This window comes from Halichoerus grypus, chromosome 3 (genome assembly GCF_964656455.1).
Source record: "Halichoerus grypus chromosome 3, mHalGry1.hap1.1, whole genome shotgun sequence".
Taxonomy (NCBI): domain Eukaryota; kingdom Metazoa; phylum Chordata; class Mammalia; order Carnivora; family Phocidae; genus Halichoerus; species Halichoerus grypus.
In genome coordinates, this window is record NC_135714.1 from 4786383 (window position 1) to 4812960 (window position 26578).

General features: G+C 59.2%; 2 protein-coding genes across 4 annotated transcripts in view; one reads left to right on the forward strand and one right to left on the reverse strand.

The window, feature by feature from the left end:
* The window catches only part of PPP2R2C (protein phosphatase 2 regulatory subunit Bgamma), a 132092-nt gene extending 123274 nt beyond the window's left edge, over positions 1–8818 (forward strand). For both annotated transcript variants that reach the window (XM_036104661.2, XM_036104663.2), the window contains exon 9: positions 6078–8818. In XM_036104661.2, the coding sequence (XP_035960554.1) occupies positions 6078–6369 (292 nt within the window). In that variant the 3' untranslated portion in view covers positions 6370–8818. The remainder of the gene's footprint in view (positions 1–6077) is intronic.
* Positions 8819–19090: 10272 nt separating this feature from the next.
* WFS1 (wolframin ER transmembrane glycoprotein) overlaps positions 19091–26578 on the reverse strand; it is a 30524-nt gene continuing 23036 nt past the window's right edge. For both annotated transcript variants that reach the window (XM_036104664.2, XM_036104665.2), the window contains exons 7-8: positions 25708–25853; positions 19091–21044 (exon numbers count right to left, since the gene is read on the reverse strand). In XM_036104664.2, the coding sequence (XP_035960557.2) occupies positions 19236–21044; positions 25708–25853 (1955 nt within the window). In that variant the 3' untranslated portion in view covers positions 19091–19235. The remainder of the gene's footprint in view (positions 21045–25707; positions 25854–26578) is intronic.

Sequence of the window (26578 nt, forward strand, 5' to 3'; positions counted from 1 at the left end):
CTGTCCTGCAGCTCCCGTCGCTGCTGGGGATGACGCTCCTAAATAGTTCCCGTGGCATTGATCTCACCACCCACAACCCTCCCCGCATCTATGGGAAGGTCTCTTGGAGGGTCGGATTGGCTTCCGGTTACATGCTTACTTTTTGAGCCAGTCAGCCTGGACATGATTATTGGATACCTTGCTTGGCCAGCAGGGGGCGCATAGAGCCCGGAGCTCGACAGTCCCTCAGCTGTGCCCAGTGCAAAGAGCCCTGGGGACAAGAGCGGTGACTGAAGTCCCCCCCCCCCATGCAAATGAAGAAAATGAGGCGAGCAGAGGTGAAGCAACCTGCCTAGACACAGTCCAGGGGCAGGGGCTTTTCTCTGTTAAGGGAACCTTCTGGAATGTAAGCAGTGGGCCATTCTGTCCGGGCGTGGTTTGCAGGGAGCTGGGACCTGGTGCTCTGAGATGAGAGAGACCCTCCTCCGTGCAGGTGGGGAGGGGGCTCCCTCTTCCGCCCAATTTTGTGGGTTGCCAGTGATTTTAGTGACCTCACTCGGCCTTCCCCTTGGTGGATCAGAAGCCGGGGTAGGGGACTGGGGCGGCTGCCTTCCTCTTTTCTCTGCCTTCCTGGCCTGGAGGTGGGGGGGCTCCAGCAGGACCCTTCCCTGAGAATCATTCCTCATCCACTCTTTCCTTCCACTCCCCTAGTTGGGGCGTCCTGTCTCAGACCAAGCCGGGGCTTCAGGCCGGGGGAATGATTAGAAGCAAGAAATACCTCTTGGAGTTTCCCGAGCCCCACACTGCCCCGTTTTACCAAGAATCCCATGCCATGCTCACCAGGAGTTGGGGTTCCTCGTTACTACCATTTTATTGATGGGAAAACCTGCATGGAGGTGGGGGGAGCAGGTTAAGGGCAGAGCTAGAATTTGGACCCAGGGGTGCTGGCCCGAGCACCTGCCCACAATACCTGGGTTCGGGGCGTGCCTTTGCCTTTTAGGCCCAAGTAAAGCAGGTGGAGAGAGAAAGGCCTCTGACCCCATTTTTTACGGTGAGGCCAGTCACCAGCCCCAGACCGCCCAGCGCCTGGGGCTGCCCCACCGCATTCCTGACCCCAGTCTGAGCTCCGCAGCAGCTCTGGGCCCAGGGAGGGGAGGGCTTGGCCCCATGGGGATCTCAGACTCGCCATCCAGCGTGGGTGTTGGAAACCACAGCTGCGCCCTGGCCCCAGGCTCCTGAGTCTACCCCCGAGGAGGGCTGCTGTGGGTTTTGTGAGCACCCTGGGTGGGTCTGCGGCCAACAGGTGGCCCCTCTCGTCTGCAGGCTCTGGGAGTGACCACCAAATAGGGCAGCCTGGTGCAGGGCGGAGGTCACAGGGTGAGGCCAGACGAAGGAAGGGGTGCCACAGCTGCTCGCCCTGGGGGAAGGGGAGAGCCCCCTTTCTCTTGCTGGCATCTCAGCAATGTCCCCTGAGTCCCAGGGCCGGGCATGGTGGGTGACGAGGAGGGAGCGAAAGCAGGATCACCTTCTAATAAAGCTTGCGGTCAAGGGCACCTGGGCTCATCAGCACGGCCTACCTGTGCATTTGCTGTGGGCTCCTGGCAGGTGGGGGCCTTCCCCGTGGCCCAGCCCGGCCCAGCACCTGACACCAGGGGGCACCTGCTGTGCGAGTGAGGGGGGCATTTGGCAGGGCCACAGGCGGGTCCCTCCGACTCCGCCCTTGTCTGCTGAGCCAGACAGGCCTGATGGGTTGCTGTCCTGGGTCGGGAGGTCAGAGTTCATCCCAGCTGGTGACCCCCGAGGTCTGAGCATCCCCCTCTGCAGGGCACGTGGCACAGTCTGCCCTTAACGTGCTTCCTGTCTGTGCAGGTATGAGCCTGGGATCTGCAGATTCCAGTCTTGGGACCCCCAAGAGCACAGGGCACCAGGGACACAGCAGAGATGGGACCCGGTGCCTACGTGGCAGGACCCTGTGGTTTGCAGGGCACAGACTAGAGCAAAGCTCAGAGGGAAGCCCTGGGCAGGAGGGGAGTGGCTGGGGGCCCATCAGGGGAGGGGTCTGGGGATGGCCTCCTGGAGGAGGTGCCCTCAAGTCTCAAGAAACCAGTAGGAATTTGCCCACAGAGGGTGGAAGGGCACTGGGGCATGGGGAACAGCATGGCAGAAGCCTCAGGAAAGAAGTGGCCATCGCTGATGTTGAGGGCCAACGGGTGTGGCCATAGCTCAGTGTTGAGGGCAGAGGTTAAGTCTCAGGGTGAGTAAGTGCTCTTGGGCCTCCCTGGGGTGGGTGCCATGAGAGAGTGCAGCATGGGGGATAATGGGCTTGGGGGTCAGAAGCAGGGGGACCAGTGAGCAGGCTGTTGTAGCCGTCCCTCGGGGCCAGAGACGAGGGTGATGTGGGCTGTGAAGGTAGAGGAGAAGGGCTGGAGTCAAACCACCCTCAGGGTATCTGAGGATGGACAAGAGCTGGGTCGCGTACACCCTCAGGGGTGGCCCCGGGGGCCAGGGTTTCCCATCCACCGTCCACCACAGGGACCCGGGTGGAGCTTTCGAGAAAACATACCCCCTTTTCTGGAAAGCAAGAGATGTGTGCAGAAACCCCCCAGTGGGGTCGTCACCTCCCGGGCTGCATGAGGATCTGTCCCTGAATGTCCACTCGTTATTGCAAGAGTTAACCAACGAGCCCCCTGCAGCCCCCCTGCCCGTCAGCCTTGGGACTCTGGCACTGGGCCGCAGGGTGGCCCCTCTTGCCCCTCAGCCTTGGTGGCAACGCTGACATCATCTGGTCCTTGTCCCCAGCTCTGTCCTCCGGCATGGGCCTTCTAAAGCCCCGAACACGGGCGCTCCACGGGCTGGGCCCCGGGAGCCCCCTGGACTGACTGGCGTCCCTAGGTCTCCAGTGGGCTCCCTGGGGCCTGATGTTGGGGGCCTGTCTTTCTGCAGGAGAACAGCTCTGGGTCTCTGACCTTTTGTCCACTGTCCCCTTCCCGCGGCCTGGTCTCAGTTCTGAGCTGCAGCTCGAGGGAGGGTACTCGGGTGATGGCCTGGCCCGGCCGAGGGTCCCACGCTGGACTGTCTCCTGTTGGCTGCGGTGGCCAGACGCCTGGATTCCGAGGGCTGCCACTGGCCCGCACGCCAGCTCTGAGGGCAGCCCTGTGACAAGCCCCGTGGGCTTGGCTTCCAATGACGAAGTCACCAGCCCACTCCCCGTTCTCACACGGGGGGATCCGTGCTACGCGGGAGAGGCCTCACGGGTCATAACCTGGGGGGACGTTCGAGCCAACCCGGCCGTCCTCGGGACAAGCTGATGTGTGAGGAGAGGGGCTTCTTCTGGAAGGTGGGAGCGGGAAGGCCTCTCCCCACCCGCCCCCACACAGCGCGGCCCTGCACCTCCCCACGAGCCACGTCTTTGTCTCTACAAGCAACGGGTTTGTTCCCACAGATTAAGGTTATAGAGACGGAGTTAGGGAACAGAAGAGAGTAGAGCCAGCCTGCCTTCCCCGCCAGAGATGCCACAGACCTCCAGAAAAGGCCGGACTGCCTGGCTGCGCCCCTCCCCCAGGCACAGCTGCAGAGACGCCCCTCCGCCCGCCCTGCCCTGTCCCAGGTCAGGTGCAGAGGGGGGATGGGCGAGGCGGCCTCCGGCTTTCCTAGGACTCCGCCCGGGGGTCTTTGTGAAGGCCTGTGACCCTTCTGCTGCACTCACTCACTCATACCCCTAGAGCACCCACGGGGTGCTCTGAACTTGCAGGTGCCGCAGAACAAGAGAAGCTTCTGGCCCTTCCTTCCCTACGGTTCACAGAGCATCTGCGGCCTTCTCCCCGAGCACCGGGCCAGGGCACTCGGCTTGGCCCCGTTCTGTTTGGCTGCGGCTGAGGGTCAGCATTTGCTCCCCCAGTGAGGCCAAGCCAGGCCTTGGGGCTCAGACGAGACACGCCTGCCCCAGGAGCCCCCACCGAGTGGTAGAGACAGGCCCCCCAGACACTTGCCCACGGTGACTAGCGCCGTGAGGCGTCCCCCGCCTGCCCCTCTGGCTCCCGACCACCAGGGGCTGGCTCGGCAGCCGCCGTGCCCTCTGGCTTGTGGCCAGCTTCAACCAGTGGGGACACCAGAAGGAGGTCTGAGGGCAGCAGAGAGAGACGGGGTATTTGTCCCACGTCCCTCCTTGTCCTCTGAGCCAGCTGTGTCCCTGTGGGCACAGGTCCAGTCAGCTACCTTCTTCACACAGATCTGTCTCTCTGTCTGTCAGCCTTCCTCCCCTCACCCCTCAGGCCTGGGGGGATGTTGCAGCCCCAGGGCTCGGCACTTTCCCTGTGGTTCCTTTAGAACCTTCCAGAACATTTGTGCATAACCTCTTTATGGAGCTCTTCTCCAGTCACCCACTTGGCATGTGCCCTCTGTCCTCTGCTGGGGTCCAGGTGACCCCCGCCTGGGTCTGCCTGGACACCCCAGGAACATTGCAGAAGAACCGCTTTTTGGAGGGGGTGTTCACCCCCACTGCCCTCAAGCACCCTCCCCCGCCCACTGATCTCGCAACACAAGGTCTGACAAAGCAGTTTGGGTGGCAGGGGAGGGGACAGCAGAGGGTGGCACTGCGGATTGTGGACTCTGGCGCAAAGCCTCGCCTTGTGGGTGCAGGCCGTCTCCAGAAACCGCACGCGCAGGGCGGGCAGGGGAGGCCCCGAAGCCGCTCGTGGGTGGGAACCCAAAGCCTCTACTTCCCTCCAAGGAACTATTGGCCCAGACTCGCCAGGCCCCGAGAACCCGAGGTCCTTCCTGGGAAGGATCGGAACTCCGAGGGGCCGCCTTCTCAGTGAGAAAAGAGACAGACGGTTGTCAGCCCAGCCCCTGCCCTCTGCCGGGGAGATCGCTCCCCTCGGGCAGGTCCAGGAGCCAGGCCGCTGTGAGGCCTCCCCACCATCTAGAAGGGGCTGACATTGAGAGATGGCCCACCGGCTCTGGTAGAGATGCTGCGGGGAGGGAGGGCCCTGCGTCTACTCTCCCCGTGTCTGTTTACCAGCCCACGTTCTCCCACGGAAGGGAACACGTTACAAGGAGACATGTCACTTTCAGGCTGTGACTCAGCATCGTCCAGGGCCCCCGAACCCCTCTGTGAGCGTCTGACCTCCCAAGCCCAGGTGCCTGATGCGACAACGTCTCCTGGTCTGTCCGGGGACGTCTGCCTCTGGCATCTGCTCGTCTGCATTGTTCCCCTGATGGGCAATCTTGAAGACATGGCCCATGTGCATAACCCTTGTAAACTAGGGGTCCACGGGGCTCTGTCTCGGAGCAGTGACGCCCCCAAGAAACACGCTCAGCTTCCCAAGGGAGGAAAGGAATTCCAATCTGTACGCAACCCCCTGAAGAACGTTGAGGGGGACCTCATTTCCTGGAATCCCCTCCCTCCTCCTTATTTTGCCCCCCTCTCCCTGCCTGGCTGCTCCAGGGCCTCTCCTGAGCCAAACCCCAAAACCCCTTCTCTAGGCCCAGGCCCCACAGCTGGCATCCTCACTGTCCCAGCAGACTGACACGGCCTTCCTCCCACGCCCCAGGAACCCCTTCTCCTTGGGGGAGGTGGGGGGCAGAGAAACGCAGTGGATCACGAATGTCAGATTGTCTAGCAGGACAGGGAAGGGCATGAACACCTGCACAGCACTGGTGTGCAAAGGGCACTTAGTCTTAACTCAGAGCAGGAGGGTGCTGGGTGCCCGCGGCGAAGGGTGCGGCGGCTGGGGTCGGGGCCAGCCCTGGGTCGGCCTTGGAGTCTGCAGGTGGGCCGGCGGCTTCTGTGTTGACTTGCCCTCTGCTGGTGCCTAGTCTCTCTGGAAGGCCAGGCCTCTCCTGGAGGCAAGGGAGAGTACGGGAGAATTTTCTCCGTGGTGTCTGGGGCAGAGCATTAAGGGGTCTGAGGGGAGCCCGCGTGTGGATGGCAGCTGAGCTGTGAGGGAGGACCAGAGCCCAAGAGGAGGGAAGGTGGGGACCGGACTGTCTCTTCCCCTGGGGGAGGGGGTGGCCCTGCAGCCCAGGGTTTGTCCCCGGGGGTGTGGCGCATCTCCACTGGCCTCCTCCCCACCTGACGTCTCTCCTCCTCCCGCCAGCGTCATCATGACCGGGGCCTACAACAACTTCTTCCGCATGTTTGACCGGAACACCAAGCGCGACGTGACCCTGGAGGCGTCGAGGGAGAGCAGCAAGCCCCGGGCCGTGCTCAAGCCGCGGCGCGTGTGCGTGGGCGGCAAGCGCAGGCGGGATGACATCAGCGTGGACAGCCTGGACTTCACCAAGAAGATCCTGCACACGGCCTGGCACCCGGCCGAGAACATCATCGCCATCGCGGCCACCAACAACCTGTACATCTTCCAGGACAAGGTGAACTCCGAGATGCACTAGGTGCGCGGGGAGCCCCGTCCCGGACACGGGCAGCGCAGCCCGGAGCGGCCCTGTCCCTCCGGCCCAGGCGGCCTCTGCTGGCCACACTCTCTGAAGACAGGAGTCAGGAGGGCTCACAGCCACAGACCGTGAAATGGACGTGATCGTGGCCTTGGGGTCCAGGCCCTTCATTCCCGTACTTAACCGTGAGCTGCCTGTTCCACGATTAGGACTTAGACATCTCTGGGTTCATGCTTGTCTTCTTCCAGCAGCAACTTTCAGGGGAAGTGGGCGCCCTGGGAACCCCCCTCCCCCAGGCCCCAGATCAGGGCTCTGGGGACAGAGGACAGACTCAAACAAGCCAGCCAGGGATTCTTTTGGTTATCAATGGAGCAATTTCCACTGTCTCAGAGCCGAGGGTCTTCCCTTGGCCTTTTGGATCGTGAATTCATGCTGAGAATTGGCAGGTGCAAGCTCCTCTTTTAGTGTCTTTCAATACCCCAGGTCCGGCGTTTCCTGAGAGGAAAGGGGGCACTGAAACCCGCCCGTGTGTGTGTGCCTGTTCTTCTCACCATGTACCCAGCCTTTGCTGAGCGTGGGCCGGGGGCCAGGCACAGTACTCGGCCCGTTAGGCGCGTGGATTCAGTCCCCACTCCGTGGGGCTCTCCCGTCCTGCTTCACGGTCACCGGGCACCTCGTGGGAGCTCACATGGGCCCTGTCCGTGACCCTGTAAGGTGGGTGTCCGTTCACTTACTCCATAAACACCAGCCCCTCACTGAGTGCCAGGCTCTGTGCCAGGCGCCAGGGACGAAAGGTGAATAATTACCATCCCCACTATACACATGAGGCAGCGGGCCCCGACAGAACGAACAGTTTGTCCAAGGCACGCAGCGACCAAGTGGTGGAGTCAGGAATCCCGAGTACTGGGCGCTTTCCGATCCACCACGTTGGCGGCTCGCATTAAAGCAACGTTCTTGCCTGGAAGGTTCTGGAAACACCTCTTCATCTTGGGAGGTGGGCGATGACGAGGGTCCGGGGCGACCCGAGCCGCAGCACGGAGAATGGAGAAGACCCCGGTGGTGCCAAGCTCTGTGTGGTGACTTCAGACCCCCACCCTCTTGGGGGCGCCTCGCTGCACCCACATCTCTGCCCCAGCCCCTTGTCCAGGTGCACTGAGCTGCCTCCAGGAGGAAATTGCATGTTATGACCATTTCAAGATACATTTTCTTTAATGACCCGGCCCCGGAGGACTCTTTCCTGAGGGCCTCAGAGAACGCCTGTCTCCGCAGCACCTGCTCCTACCGTGTGGTGGTGGAGACCATGTCCCCCACCCCCCACTCGTCTTCTCTGCCTACAATTACAGCGAACCACTGGCTGTGCGTGGGATTCAGAGAACAGAGTGCAGAGGCCGAAGCCAACATTTTTTTTTACGAGAAGTAACCCAACCCAGGAAACAGACCCACCCGAGATTTTTCTCAGTGGATAATGGTATACTTTTGTGTGTGTCAAAGCACAAAACGCATGTGCATTCACTTCTGGCCATATGATATTTACACAAGGAAATGAGTCTGTTGTTTCGTTTTGGGTTTTTTGTTTTTTAAATCAACATGAATGAAGAATGTTTGTTTATATATCACTGTAAAATCCAGGTGACCTGGACAGTATTATATGTACATATCTATTCTAATTAAGATTAACAATCACAGGATTGGATTCCTTTTTTTTCCCCCTTTGTAAAGAGGTTCAAGAATGTGGTACATTGTATAGAAAACTTGTTGAAGCCAAAATCCAGCTCTGAGGGCCTTACACAATTACGCGGATATTTGGCACAATCCGTTTCCCTTTGTGATTCAGACGCTAAGAGGAGACTTGCTTTTGCAGTTGGAGGTTACTGTCAGATGGTAGATTTCACATTTACCGTCTACAGAGTAACTACCCTTAACACTGCATTCAAAGGGAGGTCTTAATACAGTTCCTGGTTCTTTACTCCTGTTTTAAACTTTGGATACCAAGCCAAAAAGGAAAAGAAAGAAAGAAAGAAAATTGATCTTAGAGGAAAAGCATGTCTTCAGATCCCTGGAAAGTCGTGATGTCCAAAGCAAGTTGTGAATAATGACACATTGGGGGGGGGGGGGCAAGACTAGACGTATGTGGCAGACGGGCCAGTAAAATAGTCACAAACTCTGCTTCTTACTGTTTAAATTTTCTGCTCTTCTTGAATGTATGAGCGTTCACATAGTCATTGTGAAGTTGTTGGGTTGTTCTGTTTTTATTCTAATACTCTGAGGACTGAGCTCTTGGTGGCGTTGGGTATGTGGTGGTAGGTAGACAGACCTGATCACTTTGGATTCCGTAGCTCATGGGTGCATTCTGGTTTTCTTCGGTATCTCAGATTATTCAACTGTTGAATAAAATTATAAATATGTTAATACCAGCTTTTTCCAATAAAATAACAAATGTTACATCGAACATGAGACTCAGAATGCTATTTGTTTCTGACGAGGCCAAGCCCAGGGCGGTGGGTGCTGGTTCACCTCCAGGCTCTGCGACCTCTAGCTCTTGATGAAGTTTTTAACCTTTATGAGCTCTGATTGCATCACTGGAGAAATGGAGCTAACCTCGTGAACCGGATAGAGCCTGCAAAGCATAGCGTCTGGCACATAAGCTCTCAATAACTGACCGTTGTTTTGCCCTTTGTTTTGTTTTGAGGCAGGTGCGCATAGCCCACCGTGATTTCCAGTATTCTCACACCCTGTCGTGACCTTTCTCACCACTTCAGCATGAGGGTGTGGTACAGATGAGGACATGGAGGTCCAGAGAGGTTAAGGAAGTAGCTCGACATCACGCAGCCAGCATGTGTTGGAGCGGGTTTCAAGCCGCTGACCCACACACCCGTCTGGGCTCCACGTTATCCCTTTTGCAGGGGAAGAGGGGAGTCCTGCTGTTATACCCACCGTATAGATGGAGAAACGGGCGCAGAGAGGTGAAGTGATTGAACCTGCGCCCAAATTCACAGAACCAAGGAGGGGTGGAGTCTGGATTCAAACTCAGATGGTGAACGCGCCAGGCACATGGCGGGTGCTCAGAGGATGGTCAGGGACGTCATGGCCTCAGCTCCACCAAATGCAGCTGCAACCAGCGCTAAGCACCAGCTCGGGGCTGTGCACGTGCGACCTTAAGATGAGAGGTTACCCGGGTCATCAGGCGGCACCCATCTGTCACATGAGTCCTTGTCAGCAGAGAACCTCAGAGGGGGAGGAGGCAAGAGACGGAAGGTCAGATGTGGCAGGAGGGTCCCACCTGCCATTTTTGGCTCTGAAGATGGGGGAGGGGGCAGTCCACAGGCCCAGGAACATGGGCGCCCTGATTTATTCCTCACTGACTCCCATAACAACTCTGAAATGCTCATCCTTACGGTCTTGATTTCCCAGAGGAGTTATTGGAAGCCCAGGAAGTTTAGGGCACCTGCCCAAGGCTCACCGCCCACATGGTAATGACCACGCTAGTGACCACTGAGGGCCACCAGCTCAGCCCTTTGCAGTCATTATTTCATGCCATGGTAGACCACGTGTACTATTACTGCTCCTGTTCTAGAGATGAGGAACTCGAGACTCAGAGAGGTTAGAGAACTTGCCCAGGACCACACAGTAAAGGCAGAGCTGAGACTTGTGTCCTGTGCGGTCGTAGGTTCTGGAGCTGGGGTCTGACCTTAATCCTGTCTTGACCTCAGTGCCCGGTTCTTCCGGCATCGACACCCCTGGGGCAAAGAGTGGCCGACCGCGTGCAGCCTGCAAAATCGAGAGACAGCTTTATGATTTCTACTGGTACTAGATTCCTTATTTACGTGCCCCCCAAAGTTGCCGCATGGGAACTTCTGCTGCTTTTCGCTGAAAGGGGGCCCTCTTGCCGAAATTCACACAGCCTCCTCGTTTTAACCTAAACGTGAAGTCCTCCAGGTTGGAAAGTGCCTGGGGAAGGTGTGTCCAGGGGGTCAGAGCAGCTGTAAGAGCTGTACTGGGGGGAGGTCGGGGGGGGAACCCCGCTGTGGTCAGGGGCCTGCTGGGCACTTCCTTGTTCATCTTCTGCAATCCTGAGAGGGATCCCTGAGGAAGTGAGGCTCGGGCATCTGACATGTAACTGGTGGCTGGTGGGACAGAGATTTGGGTGGTGCTCAGACCCCTCCTCAAGCAGGACAACAGGGAGTCTGACCAGGAGGACAAATGGTCTTGGCAGGAGCAGGGGCTCGATGAGAGGGGACTGGGGGCCAGTGTAGGTGACCCCATGGCATCTTTTCAATTTAGCTCAGCTCTGGGCTGACTTGGAACATTGCCGTGGCCCTATGAGCAGAAAAACTGCACTTGCCTTAAGCTTCATTAAAGTAAACTGAGGCAGGAGTGATCAAAACATCTAGAAAAATACAACTGATTCAAGTAAGGAAAAAATGTGGGGCCACCCCCCTTGGTTGGCAAATCCAACAGCCTAGAGGTCTTCATGACAACATTCAAAGGCACCTGGGGACTTTTAAGGGGATTGGGGGCGAGATTCTGGAAGAGACAGGGCTGCTGGCCTGGGGATACGCTGGGGACGCAGCTATAGGAGACCCGGGTTCAATCCCAGGTTTAATCGCAGCCTCGTCACTGACCAGCATATAGGTTGTATTTGTTATCTACTGCCGCCTAACAAATGGCCCCCCAGGGTAGAAGTCTGAAACAATGGCATTTATGGTCTCACACGGTTTCTGAAAGTCGGGAATCGGACATCGGTGAGCTGGGTGTTTCTGGCTCAGGGCGTCCTTCATCTGTGAAGAACGGACTGGGGCGGAGGTTCTGTTTCCAGGCTCACTTACATGGCTTGAGGCTTTGGTTCCTTGCCGCGTGGGCTGTTCCCAGCATAGCCTACTCACCCGGGGTGACCGATCTAAGAGAGAGACAGTGCCCAAGCCGAAAGCCACGGTCTTTCTGTAATCTCCGAGGTGCTACCTTGGATTGGTCACATAGCCCGATCCTGGGGCCATGGGGCAAGAAGCTGCAGCAGGTATTGGGGGTCACTGGGGGCCATCTGGAGACTGCCACAGGGGTCCCAGCAAGCCACTGCACTTCTCTGAGCCCAGGGTTTGTTTACAAAGCAGTGACAATAACATCGACCGCATGAGGGGTTTTCGAGAGACTCAGGGGTGCTGATGTCCACAAAGCCACTGTCACGGCATCTGGCACGTGGGAGGTGCCGTGTCTCTGTAGAGACCTAGTCAGCCGTCCCCCGACCCCTTGCCCTGGGCCCAAGTGCCCTCCTTGGGAAGGCTGACATCCCGAGGGCTCTTCCAGCTCTGTGGAGATTGGGAGGCAGGGGGGTGAGCTGATCCCCTCACCGCTGGTCTCCCGGTGGCTCTCAGGGTCAGGTGCCCCTTAGCCTCACCCGGGGGCTCTCCCAGACCCCACGGCCCAGTCATCAGCATCTCAGACTGGGATTCATTCAGCATAGGAACTTTTTAAAGCTCATCAGAGGTGGGACGTCTGGGTGGTTCAGTGAGCTGGGCGGCCGACTCTGGATTTCAGCTCAGTTGTTATTGCGGGGTCGTGGGATCCAGCCCCATGTCAGGCTCCATGTGAGCGTGGGGTCTGCTTGTCCCTCTCCCTCTGCTCCTCCCCCTGCTCACTCTCTCTTGCACTCACTCAGGCTCTCTCGATAGACTAAATTAACAAAATCTTTAAAAAATAATAAAGCTCATCAGAGGACTCCACCATCCTCAAGAGACGGGTTATTCTGTTAATTAAATAGGAAAACAGTGCCTTTCTGGAGAGCAGGAAAAGCAAATGATCTATATTTTGTTGGGGGGAAGCTAAAAACTGTGTGTGGAACAGTTGATTTTCACCACTTCTGGGAAGAAAGACCCAGCTCCCCAGTCTTCTGTTCTGTTTCTCCCAGACTACTTTTCAGGGCCACCTGCAGAAGGTAACCACGTGAGAAAAACTTGAACAAAGGCTTATCAGCTCTGGGGTGGTTTCCTAGCAACAGAAAAGCTTTTCATGCTTGAAATAATTGCCCAACTTGCAAGTGATTCATTTCAAACAGCCATGTCCCTTTTTTATTTTTTTATTTTTTTAATTTTTTTTTTAAAGATTTTATTTGACAGAGAGAGACACAGCGAGAGAGGGAACACAAGCAGGGGGAGTGGGAGAGGGAGAAGCAGGCTCCCCGCTGAGCAGGGAGACCGATGTGGGGCTTGATTCCAGGACCCTGAGATCATGACCTGAGCCAAAGGCGGACGCTTAACGACTGAGCCACCCAGGCGCCCCCAAACAGCCATGTCCCTTTTTTAAAAAAAAAACAAAGTCCCATTATCTCTACCTGGAGACTGTTCGCATTTCCACAGGGCCCACGCAGTCAGATGACATGATGAATTTCAGGGAGGAGGGACTGAAATCTGCAAAAGGCAGTGGCAGCATTAGGACAAAAGTACAAATGAAAATGGAAAGGAATCCATTATTAGAATTATGCAAAAGAGAAATCTAAACATGCAAAATAGATATGAACGTTTGGAGCAGTGAATTATCTGTTTAATTCATCTGTAAAGCCTATGAGAGGTGCTGATGACCATCTTGTTCATGAATGTGCCAAGTAAGAGCTAACTTCACCTTGGAAGGATCATCTTTTCTTTTGGCAAATCTACTTAATCATTCGCCCGACGGAGGGCTTCTGAGCACCCACCCGTGTGAGCAGCACGGCTACCCCGGGGCTCCGAGCTGGGACACTGGAGCCCAGCACTGGGACTCACATCCTGGCTTTGGTGGATCCTTGGGGATGTTACCCCCACCCCCCACCTCCGTGCTTCTCAGTTTTCTCACCCGCAAAGCATGGAGAATGACAGTATCTAGCTCGGGGAGGTGGCGTGGGTTAAACAAGAGAATCTTTGCGTAAGTGGTCAGCCCGCAGCCGAGCTCCCTGGGAGCCTGTTAATGACATCATCGCTGGTCCCTCCCACTGTGACCCCACCTTCAGGCCCGCCCTGCGGAACGCTGCATCACGGCCCGCACCATCCTTGGGGGACACCGGGGACAGCCGGCGTCCGTGCTGAGCATGAGGAGGGAGCACGGGGGTTAGCTGCAGCCCAGATCCGCAGGCTGACCAAGGCTGGCTGGTCTCGTCTAGGGTTCGAGGGTCTCCGCAGGACCCCTGGCGCTGCTGGCCCAAATCGGGATTCCCTGCAGCCGTGCGGGGTGGGAGCATGGTGGACGTCTGCCACTTACAGCCCCAGCAGCCTCTGTCCCTCTGGGCTCTGCCCTGGCCAGGGAAATCCCTGCTCCCGCTGAGCACGGGGTGGCCGGGGGGGGGGGGGGGGGGCTGTGCCAGGGCCCTGCCCCCCTGTCCTGGGGTTGCCGTGTGGCTCCTGTCAAGAGCCAGGAGAACGGCCTGCGAGGCCCAGCTGAGCCCCGTGACTGGGAGTGCCTAGTGCGGGGGCTTCACTCCGCAAGGCTGGCAAGAGAGAGCAGGCACAGAACGCGCCTCTGTCCTTAAGGCCACCGCCTAGAAGTTGCCCGGGTTCCCTCCGATCACTCCCGCTGGCCGGAAATGCACCGGGCCAGGGAGGCTGGAAAACTTCCAAGGACGAGAAGCAGAGCAGGAGGCACCTGGGGGTGGGGCCTCGGGAGCAAGGGGCTCCTGACACTCCCAACCATGCTGTACTCTGGGGGAGTGTGGGGCTCCCTGACCACTGGGCAGGGGCAGTGCGTGCCGGGACCCTACGGCTGGCCCACATGTGACGCCTGTCGCTCCTGCTTGGGTGGGCCCGTCACCATCTAAGAGCCTGGGCCTGGGGCACCTGCGTGGCTCAGGTGGTTAAGCGTCCGTTTCTACTCAGGTCAGGATCTCAGGGTCCTGAGATGAAGCCCGCATCAGGCTTGGCGCTCAGTGAGGAGTCTGCTTGTCCCTCTCCCTCCCCCTCTGCGCCTCCCCACCATGCTCTCTCTGCAACTGGAGGAAAAAAAAAAACAACCAAAAGCCTGGGCCTGTTTTCATCAGCAAGCCAGGGGGAACGAGTGCTGGGACAGGCTGCTGGGACAGGCAGCTCGCGGGACGGGCCCCGCAGGGACAGAATGGAGGAGGCAGCCGGGAGGCGAAAAGGACAAGCAAGACGAGTCCTCAGGTGCTGGGTTCAAGGAGACACAGAGAGATCGGGACGTCAGCCGAGGCCCAAGGAGCGTCCCTGGGCCGGGGAGTCAGAAGAAAGACCACCAGGTTCCAGTGGCAGGCAGGTGGCCAGCAACGCTGAGCCGCGGGGCCGGGGCTGAGGCCACACCGGTCAATAGAGACGCCGAGGTCGGGGAGGCAGAATGTGGATTGCGGGGCTCCCCCCGGGACTGTGCTGTGCCGCCCGAGGATTCGGGGTGCTGACAGGCGCTTCTGCCTCCAAGCCGGGTAAGAAGGAGAGTGGAGAAGGAAGAGAGAGTGGACCGGGAAAGAGCCCCAAGGTCCCGGGAGGAGGGACGCCCACGCCAGCCCCCGCTGCCCACGGTCTGTCACACGCGGGCAAGTCTGTCCCTGCCGTTCGGGGCGCCCGCCTCTGTCAGCTCGACACTCTGAAGAGACCTCATGGTTCTTTGTGCCACCCAAGTGGGTCTTCCGTGAGCAGCTTCCCGGTGCCATATTGTTCCCCAGAAGCATGACCAGACGTCCCCCCCTCACCCCAGTGCAGACCCTCCCTGACGCTCCCTGGACGGTGGGCCCAGCGGGGGCTTAGACACGGTGTTGACTGACAGCCGGCTGCCCCTGGTTCTTTTCTGCCGGCCCGAGGGACAGCCCCTCTGGGCAGTGTTGTGGAGAGACAATTTAAGCCCCAGCACAGTGTGATTTCTTCGTGGCCCCGGGAGAAAGAGTGGGACCTGGATCCCATCCCAGCTCTGCTCCCTCCTAGCCATGTGATGTCGGGCAAGTCCTGCCCCATGACGCTGAACGATGCTCATATGTGAAATAGCGTGTGTGTGTGTGGGGGGCTTTATGTGGGACCTCTGTGTGTAGTCCAAGTGAGTTCATGTGAACGACGTGCCAGACCCACAGCCCAGCTCTGAAACTGGTTTCGGGGCACCCTTGGCCCCCAGCAGCGTGAGCTCGGCAAGTGCGTGACGAGGCTGACACCCGGTCCTGTGGCAGGTGGCAGCAGCCTGGTTATCACCGGGAAAGCGGGACAGCCAGCACGTCGGGGAGCCCCCGGGGCCACAGGCGCCAAGGACAATCTGATGGTCATGGCTCCTTGGAAGTAGTCAGAAGAGCAAGTGTCCAGAACTGAACGGCTCACAGCCGGCCAGGTCGGATGAGAAGCAGGGGACAGCCTTTCAGGGTCTTACTGGGGCCTTGGCTTCAGAGCCAAGAGGGCCTCCCAGCTGCCTGAAGGACCCAGGCGCCCTTCCAACCTGGCCGCTGGACCTGCAGCTGTGTCCAGCAAGCCGTGGCCTCCTGGGCCACACCCGACGCCTTCCAGTGGGTGCCCCGAATGATGCGTAGTCCTCTGACCTCTCCAACTGCAGTCCCTCCCTTGCTATCAGAATGGGGAGCACCCTGTCCTCCCAGAGCCTCCTGACCCCGATCCCACCCCAGGCTGGAGGGCTTCCCTCCCTGCTTCCTGTGTCTGAGGTTAGGGGGGCCCTTCTGATGGAATCAGAGCCACTGACATCCGGCCCATGTGACTTTCCTGGGGGTGGGACCTGGGTTTGACTCAGACTGGGGAGCAGCAGCATCTGCTCAGCATCACAGTGCAATAAATATTTGCTCGTGGGTGGCAACAAGTATATTCAAGACTCATTAGTTAAGTTAAATAAGGAATGTTTTAGGTATCGGCCAAGCTTTTCTGAATGTGCAGTCATGAGGAATTAAACCTGTGATGCAGGACGGAGGGCGGGACTGTGTTCTGGGGGGCCTGGGGGGGAGCTGCGGGCAGGTCATCCTGACACCAGGCCCACTCAACCAGACCCAAACTAAACATGGTTATTTAAGTAAAGTTTAAGTTTTTTTTTTTTTTTTTAAGATTTTATTTATGATGGGGAGGGAGGGAGGGAGGGAGGGAGCAGGGAGAGGGACAAGCTGACCCTGCGCTGAGTGCCGAGCCCAACTCAGGGCTTGATCCCAAGACCCTGAGATCATGATGTGAGCTGAAACCGAGAGTTGGACCTTAACTGACTGAGCCACCCTGGTGCCCCAAGTTTAAGTTTTTATTTTTATTTATTTATTTTTAGAGATTTTATTTGAGAGAGAGAGAGAGCACAAGCAAGGGGGAGGGGAAGAGGGAGAGGCAGGCTCCCCACTGAGCAGGGAGCCCCACATGGGGCTCGATCCCAGGACCCCGAGATCACGAACCGAGCTGAAGGCAGACGCTTAACTGACTGAGCCGCCCCGGCGCCCCAAGTTTAAGTTCTTTTTTTTTTTTGGATTAAACTTTATTCACCCCCTCAACGATTTTTTTTTTTTAAAGATTTTATTTATTTGACAGAGACACAGCGAGAGAGGGAACACAAGCAGGGGCAGAGGGAGAGGGAGAAGCAGGCTTCTCGCTGAGTAGGGAGCCCGATGTGGGGCTCGATCCCACGACCCTGGGATAATGACCCGAGCCGAAGGCAGACGCTTAACCACTGAGCCACCCAGGCACCCCCCAAGTTTAAGTTTTTAAAAAGCTAGAGGGGACCTTCCAGGTGGTGCAGTGAGGGTCTAAAGGTACAGGCCTGGAAAGCTGGAACCTCCCCGAGCTCAGACAGCTGGGAAGGCACAGGAGAGGTACTCCCACCTGCCATGGATGATGTTGCCCCTGAATTTACAATAACACCTTCACTCTGTGGATTGGAGTTCTGTACATTTAGTTGAGAAAGGGTTTCATGGCTAAGTTCTGGAAGCCACGGACATAGCCCAGACTGTCCGTTCTGCAGATCAGGGCACAGGCCCGGGGACGGGGACTGAACCACTGCCGGCCACGCAGGGGTTTGTGATGGAGGCAGTAGCTCTGGGGTCCAACCCCCAATCTGGGGTGATCCCCCTGAGACCACACCACCCCCTGCACTGAGCAGGCGGCTCTGCTGGGGGCCGAGTGGCAGTGTGGCAGCCCAGGGGACAGATCTCGGTGCAGCCCTGGTCCTGCGGCTAGTGTGCAGTGTGATCCCGTCTCTGAATCTGTCTTCCCCTCCGTGTGTCAGGGCTGTCCCCGTACCTCCCCCCTCCGAGTGCAAGGATCACATGAGGTCACCGCGTTCCCCCCTCTCTGGACCATCAGTGGGGACTCTGGGAGGCAAGGACACACTGTGAATGCATTTTGTGGCCTCGCAAATCTGGGATCAGAGAGGAGGATAGGTTGACCTTTCACCTCCCCTCACCGCCCAGGGAAGGAACCCGGGAGCAAACCCCGCACAGAGGGATGCCGCCCTGCGAGCACCCCCAGCACGCGGGATTTCAGGCAGACCCCCGGATGATGCAGGAGGAGTTGACACGGGAGGGGTGCAGCTGCCATCCGCCGTGGCCAAACACAGGCAGCCACCCCCGGAACAGTCAGTGCAAGGTCTCCAAACCACAGAAAGAATGTAGGAAGGACTCCAGGTTTCCTGACCTCTGCAAAGACACAGACCCACTGCTCACCGAGGGTCTGCCCCTGGGGAGGGGCGGGGTGGTGGCTTTGTCCTCAACCTCAGGGAAGAGACAAAAGACCTGGGGGACTCAGACACAGGTCGCTGAGGGGGCATAAGTTTACGGAGGGACCAAGCTGCTCTAGCACCCCTAAATGGCTCAAGTTCTGATTGTCTTTCTGTGGCATTATCATCCTGCATCACAGGACATGGTTGCACAAACTTCCTGCCCACGGGGGCTGCTCCAAACCACGAACAACCACGTGTGTGCCATCTGATCCCTGACGGATCCCTGGGACCACGTGGGCTCCTCCGCCCGTAAGACGTGATGCACAGCTGGGCAGCCGTGGGCAACACTGGGGAGGGGGCGCCAGGGTCCGCGCACTGACGGGGGACAGGGGGTGGGAGGGGGGACACAAGGGGGGGGTGGTCAGCTACTGAGAATGTCAGTTCTGCTCTTCGTAAGTCACTTTAGTGAGTTCACTGCAAGTACAGACAGCTGTTCACGAATGTACAAGAAAAGTTTAAATGAAGAAAAGACAAAGAGATTTCATGAAATATTTTTATTTTGGCTGTTTGAGGACCTTCACTTTCTGCTTCCCAGTCCTGAACGTGGCCAAGCTCTTCTGGGCGCCACAAAGGGACACTCCAGAATCTTCCCAATTCCCGGTTCCGGTGGACGCATCAAGACCCTCGGCAGCTCGCGCACAGCCACCCGCCAGGAGAGCCGCAGGGCGGGCCGTGGGACCCGGAGCCCCGGCCGAGCGCACTCTGCCCGGAGCCGCCGCCCCGCCAGCCTCGCGCCGGAATCCGCCGGAATCCGCCGGAATCCGCGGGAACCGGGGCTGACGGGCTCCCGGGCCTGCGTCGGCCCCTGTGTCGGCCCTAGATCGGCAAACGGCGGTCGAGGCTCAGCAGTGACCAAATAAATAAGAAATGCTCTCAGGACTTCACACAGCAGCACACGTGATTCTTTAAAAAACAAATCCAACACAAAGGGGAACAGCGCCCGGGGCGGCTCAGCCGTAAAGGGCTCTTCGGGGCGGGGGAGCCCCGCTTCGCTCGGCGGGGTCGCGGCTGTGGGCCGACACTGCATGCAACTCCCCAGGGCGCGGGCGCTGCAAGCGCACAGAGCGGGCGCTGGGGGGGGCGGGGCGTGAGGGGGGCCGGCCGCACGTGCCCGGGGTCTCCGACGCGCGCACGCGCACGCACACACACGCACGCGCACGCACGCGGCGTCAGCGCTGGGCCGGCGGGCCACACGGGGGCGGGGCCTGACGGCGCACGCAGCCTCACGCCGCCGACAGGAACGGGAAGAAGAAGAAGTCGAAGGCGAACTTGACGGCGCCGTGCACGGTGCTGCGCCAGTCGTGCTCGATCTTCACGTGCCGCCGCGCCGGGGACAGCTGGGCCATGCAGTTGAGGCAGCTGATGGCCTTGAGCTCGAAGACGGGCCACTTGCTGCCCAGGCGGCCCTCGAGGACGGTGCTGAACTCGATGAGGCTGCCCTGGCGCAGGCTGAGCAGCACGGCCTTGAACTCGCCGCTGGCCCGCAGCACGATGTCCTTGGTGACGTCGTCGTCCTCGGGGCCGCGGGAGCCGTTGGCGCCGCTGTACGGCATGCCCACCGTGATCTCGAACTTGTAGCGGTCGAACTTCCGGATGTGGCAGGGGTGCTTGGCCAGGCGCTTGAGGCGGCAGAGCTCCTCCTCGGCCGTGGAGGCGTTGCCGGGGCTGCAGGCCGGGTAGGCCTCGCCGTACAGGCAGCGCATCCAGTCGCCGATGAAGAACGGCAGCATGTTGATGGCCGACTCGGCGCTGTTGTCGATCTCCGTCACCCGCACGTACTTGAAGCGGCCCGTCCACGTGACCCGGTGGCCCTCCAGGTGGCTGCACAGGATCTGCGTGCGGGCCATGTTGGTCTCCTTCCAGGCCCGGGGCCCGCACAGGAAGCCGTACTGCTGCCAGGTCAGCGTGGAGTTGTAGACCTTCATGCCCTCCGACCGGTACACGTAGAACCAGCAGAAGAGCACGATGGCCGTGAGCCACACCAGGATGAGCTTGACGATGGAGCTGCGCGTCAGGGACTTGACCATCTCCACCACCGAGAAGCTGGCCTTGGTCCAGCAGCGGAACAGCAGGGGGACGCTGCACGCCACCACGGTGACGACGATCTTGGTGAGCTCCAGGGTCAGGAACCAGCGGGCAAACTGCACCACGCCCATCAGCGCCAGGCCGGCCACCAGGATCGGGAGGGCGAACAGGAAGAGGCAGTAGCCCACGGAGGCGCGGATCAGCCCCAGGCCGGTGGACTCGAGCAGGATGACCACGGACAGCTCGCACCACATGAAGCAGACCAGGTAGGGCACCAGGTAGCAGTAGGTGCCCTTGAAGTTCCTGAGCTGCGCCATGCGGAAGAAGAGGTAGAGCAGGTAGACGTAGAGCAGGCAGGGCAGGCTGACGTTCAGGACGACGAGGTGGCCCACGGGCACGGTGAAGAAGGTCTGGCCCAGGAGCTTCAGGTGCTGCCAGTCGAAGGGCAGGCTGGGCAGCAGGGAGAGCAGGCCAGCGGCCACCTCGGTGACCAGGGCCCTCCTGGTGTAGGGCTCGGCGGAGGTGCTCAGGCTCGCGTAGCTGGTGGCGGTGAAGAAGACGGACACGACGGCCAGCTCGGAGCAGGGGATGCAGTCCTTGCTTGCGATGGGGAAGGAGAAGATGACAAAGACGACGGACAGCAGGAAGTGGAGGTAGGGCTCCAGGTGGTTCCAGCCGAAGTTCACCTCAGCCTGCTCCACGTCCAGGTTGGGCTCGAAGCGCAGGAGCAGGCCCGTGAGGGTGCGGAAGCTCTCCCAGGCCCTGCTGTCTTGGAAGACCTTGAGGGTGCAGATCACCATGGAGACAAACGACAGGTAGAAGACGACCAGGGGGACGAAGAAGGCGAAGAAGTCGATGGTCAGGTTGCTGATGATGAAGAAGAAGAGGAGGGCGTTGATGTGGTGGGTGGGGACGATGGTGGACAGCCAGTGCATGCCCGCCCGGGAGGCCATGTCGATCAGGTACTCTTTGATTTCCATGATGGCATGCAAGGGGTACTTGACCACCTGGGGGGGGGTGGACACAAAGACAGGGCATCGGAAGCAAGCCAGCACCAGAGCCCCGCTGCCATCCTCAACACTCTGCCCACCACCCAAGCTCTGCTCCAAGTGAACGGCTCACCCCCGAGCCCCTGGTCCTAGCGGGTCCTTCCCCTGGTCAACACCATGTCCGTGCGGTGACGTCGTCCCCAGGCTCTACGGTCTAGACCGAACCTCCCTCAATCCCACCCAGTCCTGCAGGTCCTGGCTCCTCTCCTCTAGGCCCCTGGAGTCCATCCCTTGGCTCCCCTCCCATCCCAACCTTCTGCCAGGGTTTCCGGACTCCTGTGAGCCAGTGTCCCCTTCTAGACCTCAAGCACCTGGAGGAACGCACCTGGCTCCCCTCCTCCCTCGCCACAGGGCCTCGCTGGTGGAGACAGGAGCCCTGGCTGCCGGGGAGGGAGAGGGGCTTGTGACCTGGCCACCCCTGAGGCAAGGGCTGCCCTCCCGAGCCTCGGCCCCCCCAGTCCATCAAGGGCAGAGGAACCGATACTTTCAAGCCCATGACAGGCTCTGCACATCCCAGGAGCGGCAGCGGGTGCCGGGACTCCAGAAGGAGGGCTCCGTGCAAACGTGAACCGTGGGGGCTCGGCATGTCATAACCAAATGGAGATGATTCATCTGTAAGGGGCCAGAGGAGACGCGCTCGCCCGTGGCGGCGGACCCCGAGAAGCAGCTGCCTGCTACCACCTCCTACACAGAACAGACACACAACCCCTGCGGCCGCTCCCGCAATCTGCACCCAGTACAAAGGGCAGAGTGACCCTCAGGCTTCACACAGCAAAGAACGAACGAGGGACGTGGGGGAGGTGAGCAGGGTGAGGCGGGGGGGGTTCTGCCACCCAGGCCAGACCCCACACCTGTGCACAACTCCCAGAGGCTTCCGGCCCTGCCAGGGCTCAGGGGAACGAGAGAGGCTGGACGTGCCAGCCTCAGGTGGCGTGGCGTGGAGGAGGGCAGGGGTCCGGGTGTGTCTGGAGGGCCAAAGGCGTGGACCGCTGACTGCCCAACAACACCCACGTGTGGGGGCAGGGAAGCCTGGCGACGTGACAGACGCCCGCCCCTGCCCGGGTGAGGTGGGCAGCATGGCCTCCGCCTCTTCTGCCCGGCCGGAGCGTGGAGAAGACTGGCCAACGAGGGGGATCCTGGGGGGAACGTAACCGAGCGACCATACCCGGGTGTGGCTGTCATCTGTCCAAGAACCTTGGCTGTCAACTCAGGATGATCTGGAAGCAACTGGATAGTGTGTTTTCCACAGATGAGAGGGAGCCGGGCTCATACAGGAGTCGGAGATATTAAAGAACGTGTGTGCGTGCACGCCTGTGCGCACACACACGTACGTGTGTGAAGAGCTGCATTCCTCCTTACACATCTGTGACAGCCCACTGACTCTCGTTCTAGAACAAGCAAGGAAGTGAACAAACGACCCCCCAGCTCACAGGGGCCACCCTCCCACGTGACCGGGGATGGGCACTGGCGACATCGGGCCCCGGAATGTGAGCCTCGGCGGGTACTTCTGAGCCGCTGTGAACACGGACTCGCTCCAGGCTTCCCCTGGAAGGGGCCCTCGGACACAGAGCCAGGCCGGCTGGCCCAGAGTCCCCGCGTGCCCCGCGTGCGTCAGCTGCGGCCGGAGCAGCTAATCCCCCCGGAGGCGGGGCGGCAGGACAGACCGCAGGCGTCCCCCGGGGCTGCCTAGCTCACTGCCCTCCTCTGTGCAGGCAGCCCGCGCCTGAAAACCTGAAGATGAATCTGAGTTCTCCCCTCGCCTTCTGAACCATTCACACCTCTTCTTTGTGCCCCTGAGGCCACACAACAGGGTGGAGAGAAACTTTAAGAGACAATGAAGCTTCTCAAAAAAAAAAAAAAAAAAAAAAGCAATCTGGAACTAGAGGGTATCATGCTAAGTGAAGTCAGTCAGTCAGAGAAAGACAATGATCATAGGATCTCACTCATACGTAGAATTTAAGAAACAAAACAGAGGAACATGGGGGAAAGGAGGGAAAAATAAGACAAAATCAGAGAGGGAGACAAACCGTAAGAGACTCTTAGCTCTAGGAAACAAACGGAGGGTTGTTGGAGGGGAGGGGGGTGGGGGGATGGGGTAACTGGGGGACGGGCATTAAGGAGGGCACGTGAAGTGATGAGCACTGGGTGTTACATATAACAGATGAATCACTGACCTCTGCCTCTGAAACCAATAATACTCTATATGTTAATTGAATTAAAAAAAAAAAAAGACAACGAAGCTTCTTGAACATGATGTCCAGTGGTGTCCGGCCTCTCTCTGCACACTGAGGTGCCTGGGCCACTAGGACCAGGGAGTCCCCTCCTTTCAGGGCCCCAACTTGGCCCCCGGGAGCTTCCACCCAAACCCTCCTCTGGGGGCCCCACCCAGCTGGGAAACTGAAAACCTTTTCTGTAGACCAAGTGCAACAAATTAAAAGGAGCTGTTCTCTGAGCAGGAAAGAAATTTTTAAAAAATGAGCAGGGAGTCTGTTCTATGACAGGACAGCATCTGTCACCAGGCAGGTCACAGCAAGGCCATCTCAACCCGAGCGAAAGCGTGCACACAGTGGACTTCCCGATGACTCAGCGTGTAACTGTGGATTTTTAAATATTGCTAAATTTACTCTCTGCCCCGAAAGGCTGGGGCAGCGCGGGGCTCGGAGGCTGGAGCGCGCCTGTGGGGGCCACGCCGGCTGCCGGAGGCACCTGGCATGTCGCGGGAGCGGGAACAGGGAGCGCACGGCCCTTCCCCGGGCTCCACAAGGCCACGAAAAGCTGGGACAGCCTTCGGTTTTAGAGACGCCTGCTAGGATTCATCATCTCTTTTACAAAAGACTTTTAACGAGACAAACTGTAAAGGCATCAAAGTGCTCTGACCATTTCAAAAACCGAAAAGAAAACAGAGCCTCTTTTACTTCTTGTTAGAATACTTTAAATCTCTTTCCCAAAAAGGACTCTCAGACGTTTCTGACAACACTGAGCTTGTCACCCATAAGAAGGGGGACATAATTTACCGTCCCAACCAGGCTGCCGTGAAAGCGGGCACCGTTAGCCACTATGCCGGGGCGGGGCACGCGCGGCCTGCCCCTAGTCCTCCGGACTTGCCCCTTCACCTTCCACCCTCGCTAGCATTTGGGGAGCGCCTCCTCTTGGCCAAGAACCACGGCAAGCGCTCCACACTCCTCCCCTCATGTTCTAGGGAAACTAACAGCGTCCGTCTGTGAACACACTTAGCCCAGGCCTGTCCGAGCAGACCTGCGGTAACAGCCGTGAGCTCCCTTGGTCAAGCTCCTTGGCCCTCCTGGCCTGCGGCTCAGAACCTCATCCCGGACGCAGCCCCTCTCCTCGGGGGACTCCCTCAGCCCGCTGGTCCCGAGTGTGGCCACCACACTGGCCACCCTGGGCCACCGCATCTCCCCACCCGGAGGGCGCCCGATCTGAGCCTCCACATCCAGGCTCCCACGAGGGGCTACACGGAGCTGCCTCCAGTGAGGGGACTTCAGCGCACCTCCTGTCCCAGCCACTCCCGCCCGCTGGGGGCCGCGCCACCCCCTGCCCCCCGCCTCACTGATGGTGCTTCACACACACTCCTGCTGAGCTCAGAACAATGGACTCTTGGATGACGAACGCCACGGGCCTCAGGACGATTCGTGGGCTCGGAGCCCCTCGTGCTGACGGACCTGCCTGGGTCGGGTGGCCGCACTTGGGGAAATCCTGGTGTGTCTGCCAAGTGGGAGAGCCGACCTGAGGAATCCGGGAGAGCGTGGCATGGCCACACTGACCGCCTGCACCGTAGGTCTCAACCACGTGACCCAGAGCGTGAAAGCTGTCACGCCAGGGCCATGACCCGCCATTCCCGGCTTTCTGCACCTGTTTGTGGGCTCTGCGCTCATTCCTTGCTGGCCAATGGCAGGGCAAGGGTGCCTCCCTTCCGGCCAGCCCGCCGGGACGTCCTCGGGGCTAGCCGCACCTCACCCACTCGCCCCCGCAGATCTGGGCAAACAGCTACCCCGGCAGGATCCTCACGGTCTCCGAACACTAGCACTCTGCTTTTGCGGGAAGGCATCTTTGAGAAACCGACCTCCGTTCCGTGCCGTAAATGGATCATTTTTCAAACTGACAAAGTCTAAGTGAAAGTCAGACTCTAGTGCATGGCTCACTGCTGCCCACAGCGCTTTGCTGACAAAGACACGAGGCGGCTCATCCGTCACTCCCGAGCAGGCCCACCCCCAATAGCGCCCTTGGCTTTGGAGGCCGAGTGCCTATGAAAGGTCCCCAGGAGGAGAACACATCCTGTCCTCCAGGCAGAGAGACGGGGAGCCTGGGGAGGTGTGGTGAGCGAATAACCATGGGGACCTGCTTCTCCCTCTCCCACTCTTCCTGCTTGTGTTCCCTCTCTCACTGTCTCTCTGTCAAAATAAATAAATAAAATCTTAAAATAAATAAATAAATAAATAAGCATGGGGACCACCCTTACAGGATGCGCCTCCAGGGACAAGCTGCACGGTCCGGAAGGCTCCCGTGTCTGGCAAGGGCCTCCCCCCACCCCTCCCTGGAGAGCACCAGGCGCGTGCAATGGCAGGTGGGGGCCCTGGTGTCAGAGTCCTCCGGGCCCGCTCACCCTCAGGCGCAGGGGCAGGTCCTCAGGGCTCTTGCCCGCCAGCTCATCGTCGTCATCGTCCTGCAGGAACAGGTTGGCAGGAATGATGCCCTTGGCATACTTCTTGGTGATCTCCACGAAGTCGTCCAGTGCTATGTAGCTCTTAGCTGGGCACAAGGGAGAAGGGCACAGGGTCACCCCACGCGGACAGGCCAGGCCGCGAAGGTGGCTGGGGCCCAGCGGAGAGGGAAGCCGAGCAGGCTCGGGAGCCAAGGCCTCTCTGTCCGGGACAGACAGGTGGGCAAGGACGGCCGGTGGGGAGAAGAGAGACGGGACGGTCTTCACCCCGCCTCCTCGCCTTGGTGACATGCTGTCCCTGCCCTGAGTTTCCCTCTGCTCAGCTCTCAAGCCCAGGGTCTGCCTGAGGGGCCGTGTAGCCACCTTCACCACCAGCGCCTTCCTGCCCCCTCCTTCAGCCCCGGCTTCTCACAGGCTTGCTGACGGTGGCCCTGCAGCCCCGCCAACTACTGACCCCTCCGCTCAGCACGCAGACACCGAGGGCCGACCCAGCACTGGGAATACCTGGATCTGTGCACCAACCCAGCGTGGGCCCAAGTCTGGGCTCCTGGTCTAGCGGGGTCACGCTCAACAAGGCTGACCGCCAGACGAGGCCGGCTGCTCGCCACGGTCATGTCCACGTCAGACTGTCCTCCAGGCAGGGAGAGGGGAGCCAGGGAGGCGCGGTGAGTGAATTAACCCAGCGGTCACATCACGAGCAGGCCGCCAGCTGTGGGGCCGTCACTCACCAGGTGTCTCTGGGGCCGCCCGTATGGGGGCTGTGTCCTGGGCACTGGGGACACTGGGACACAAGCCGACCGTGGAAGAGAGCAAT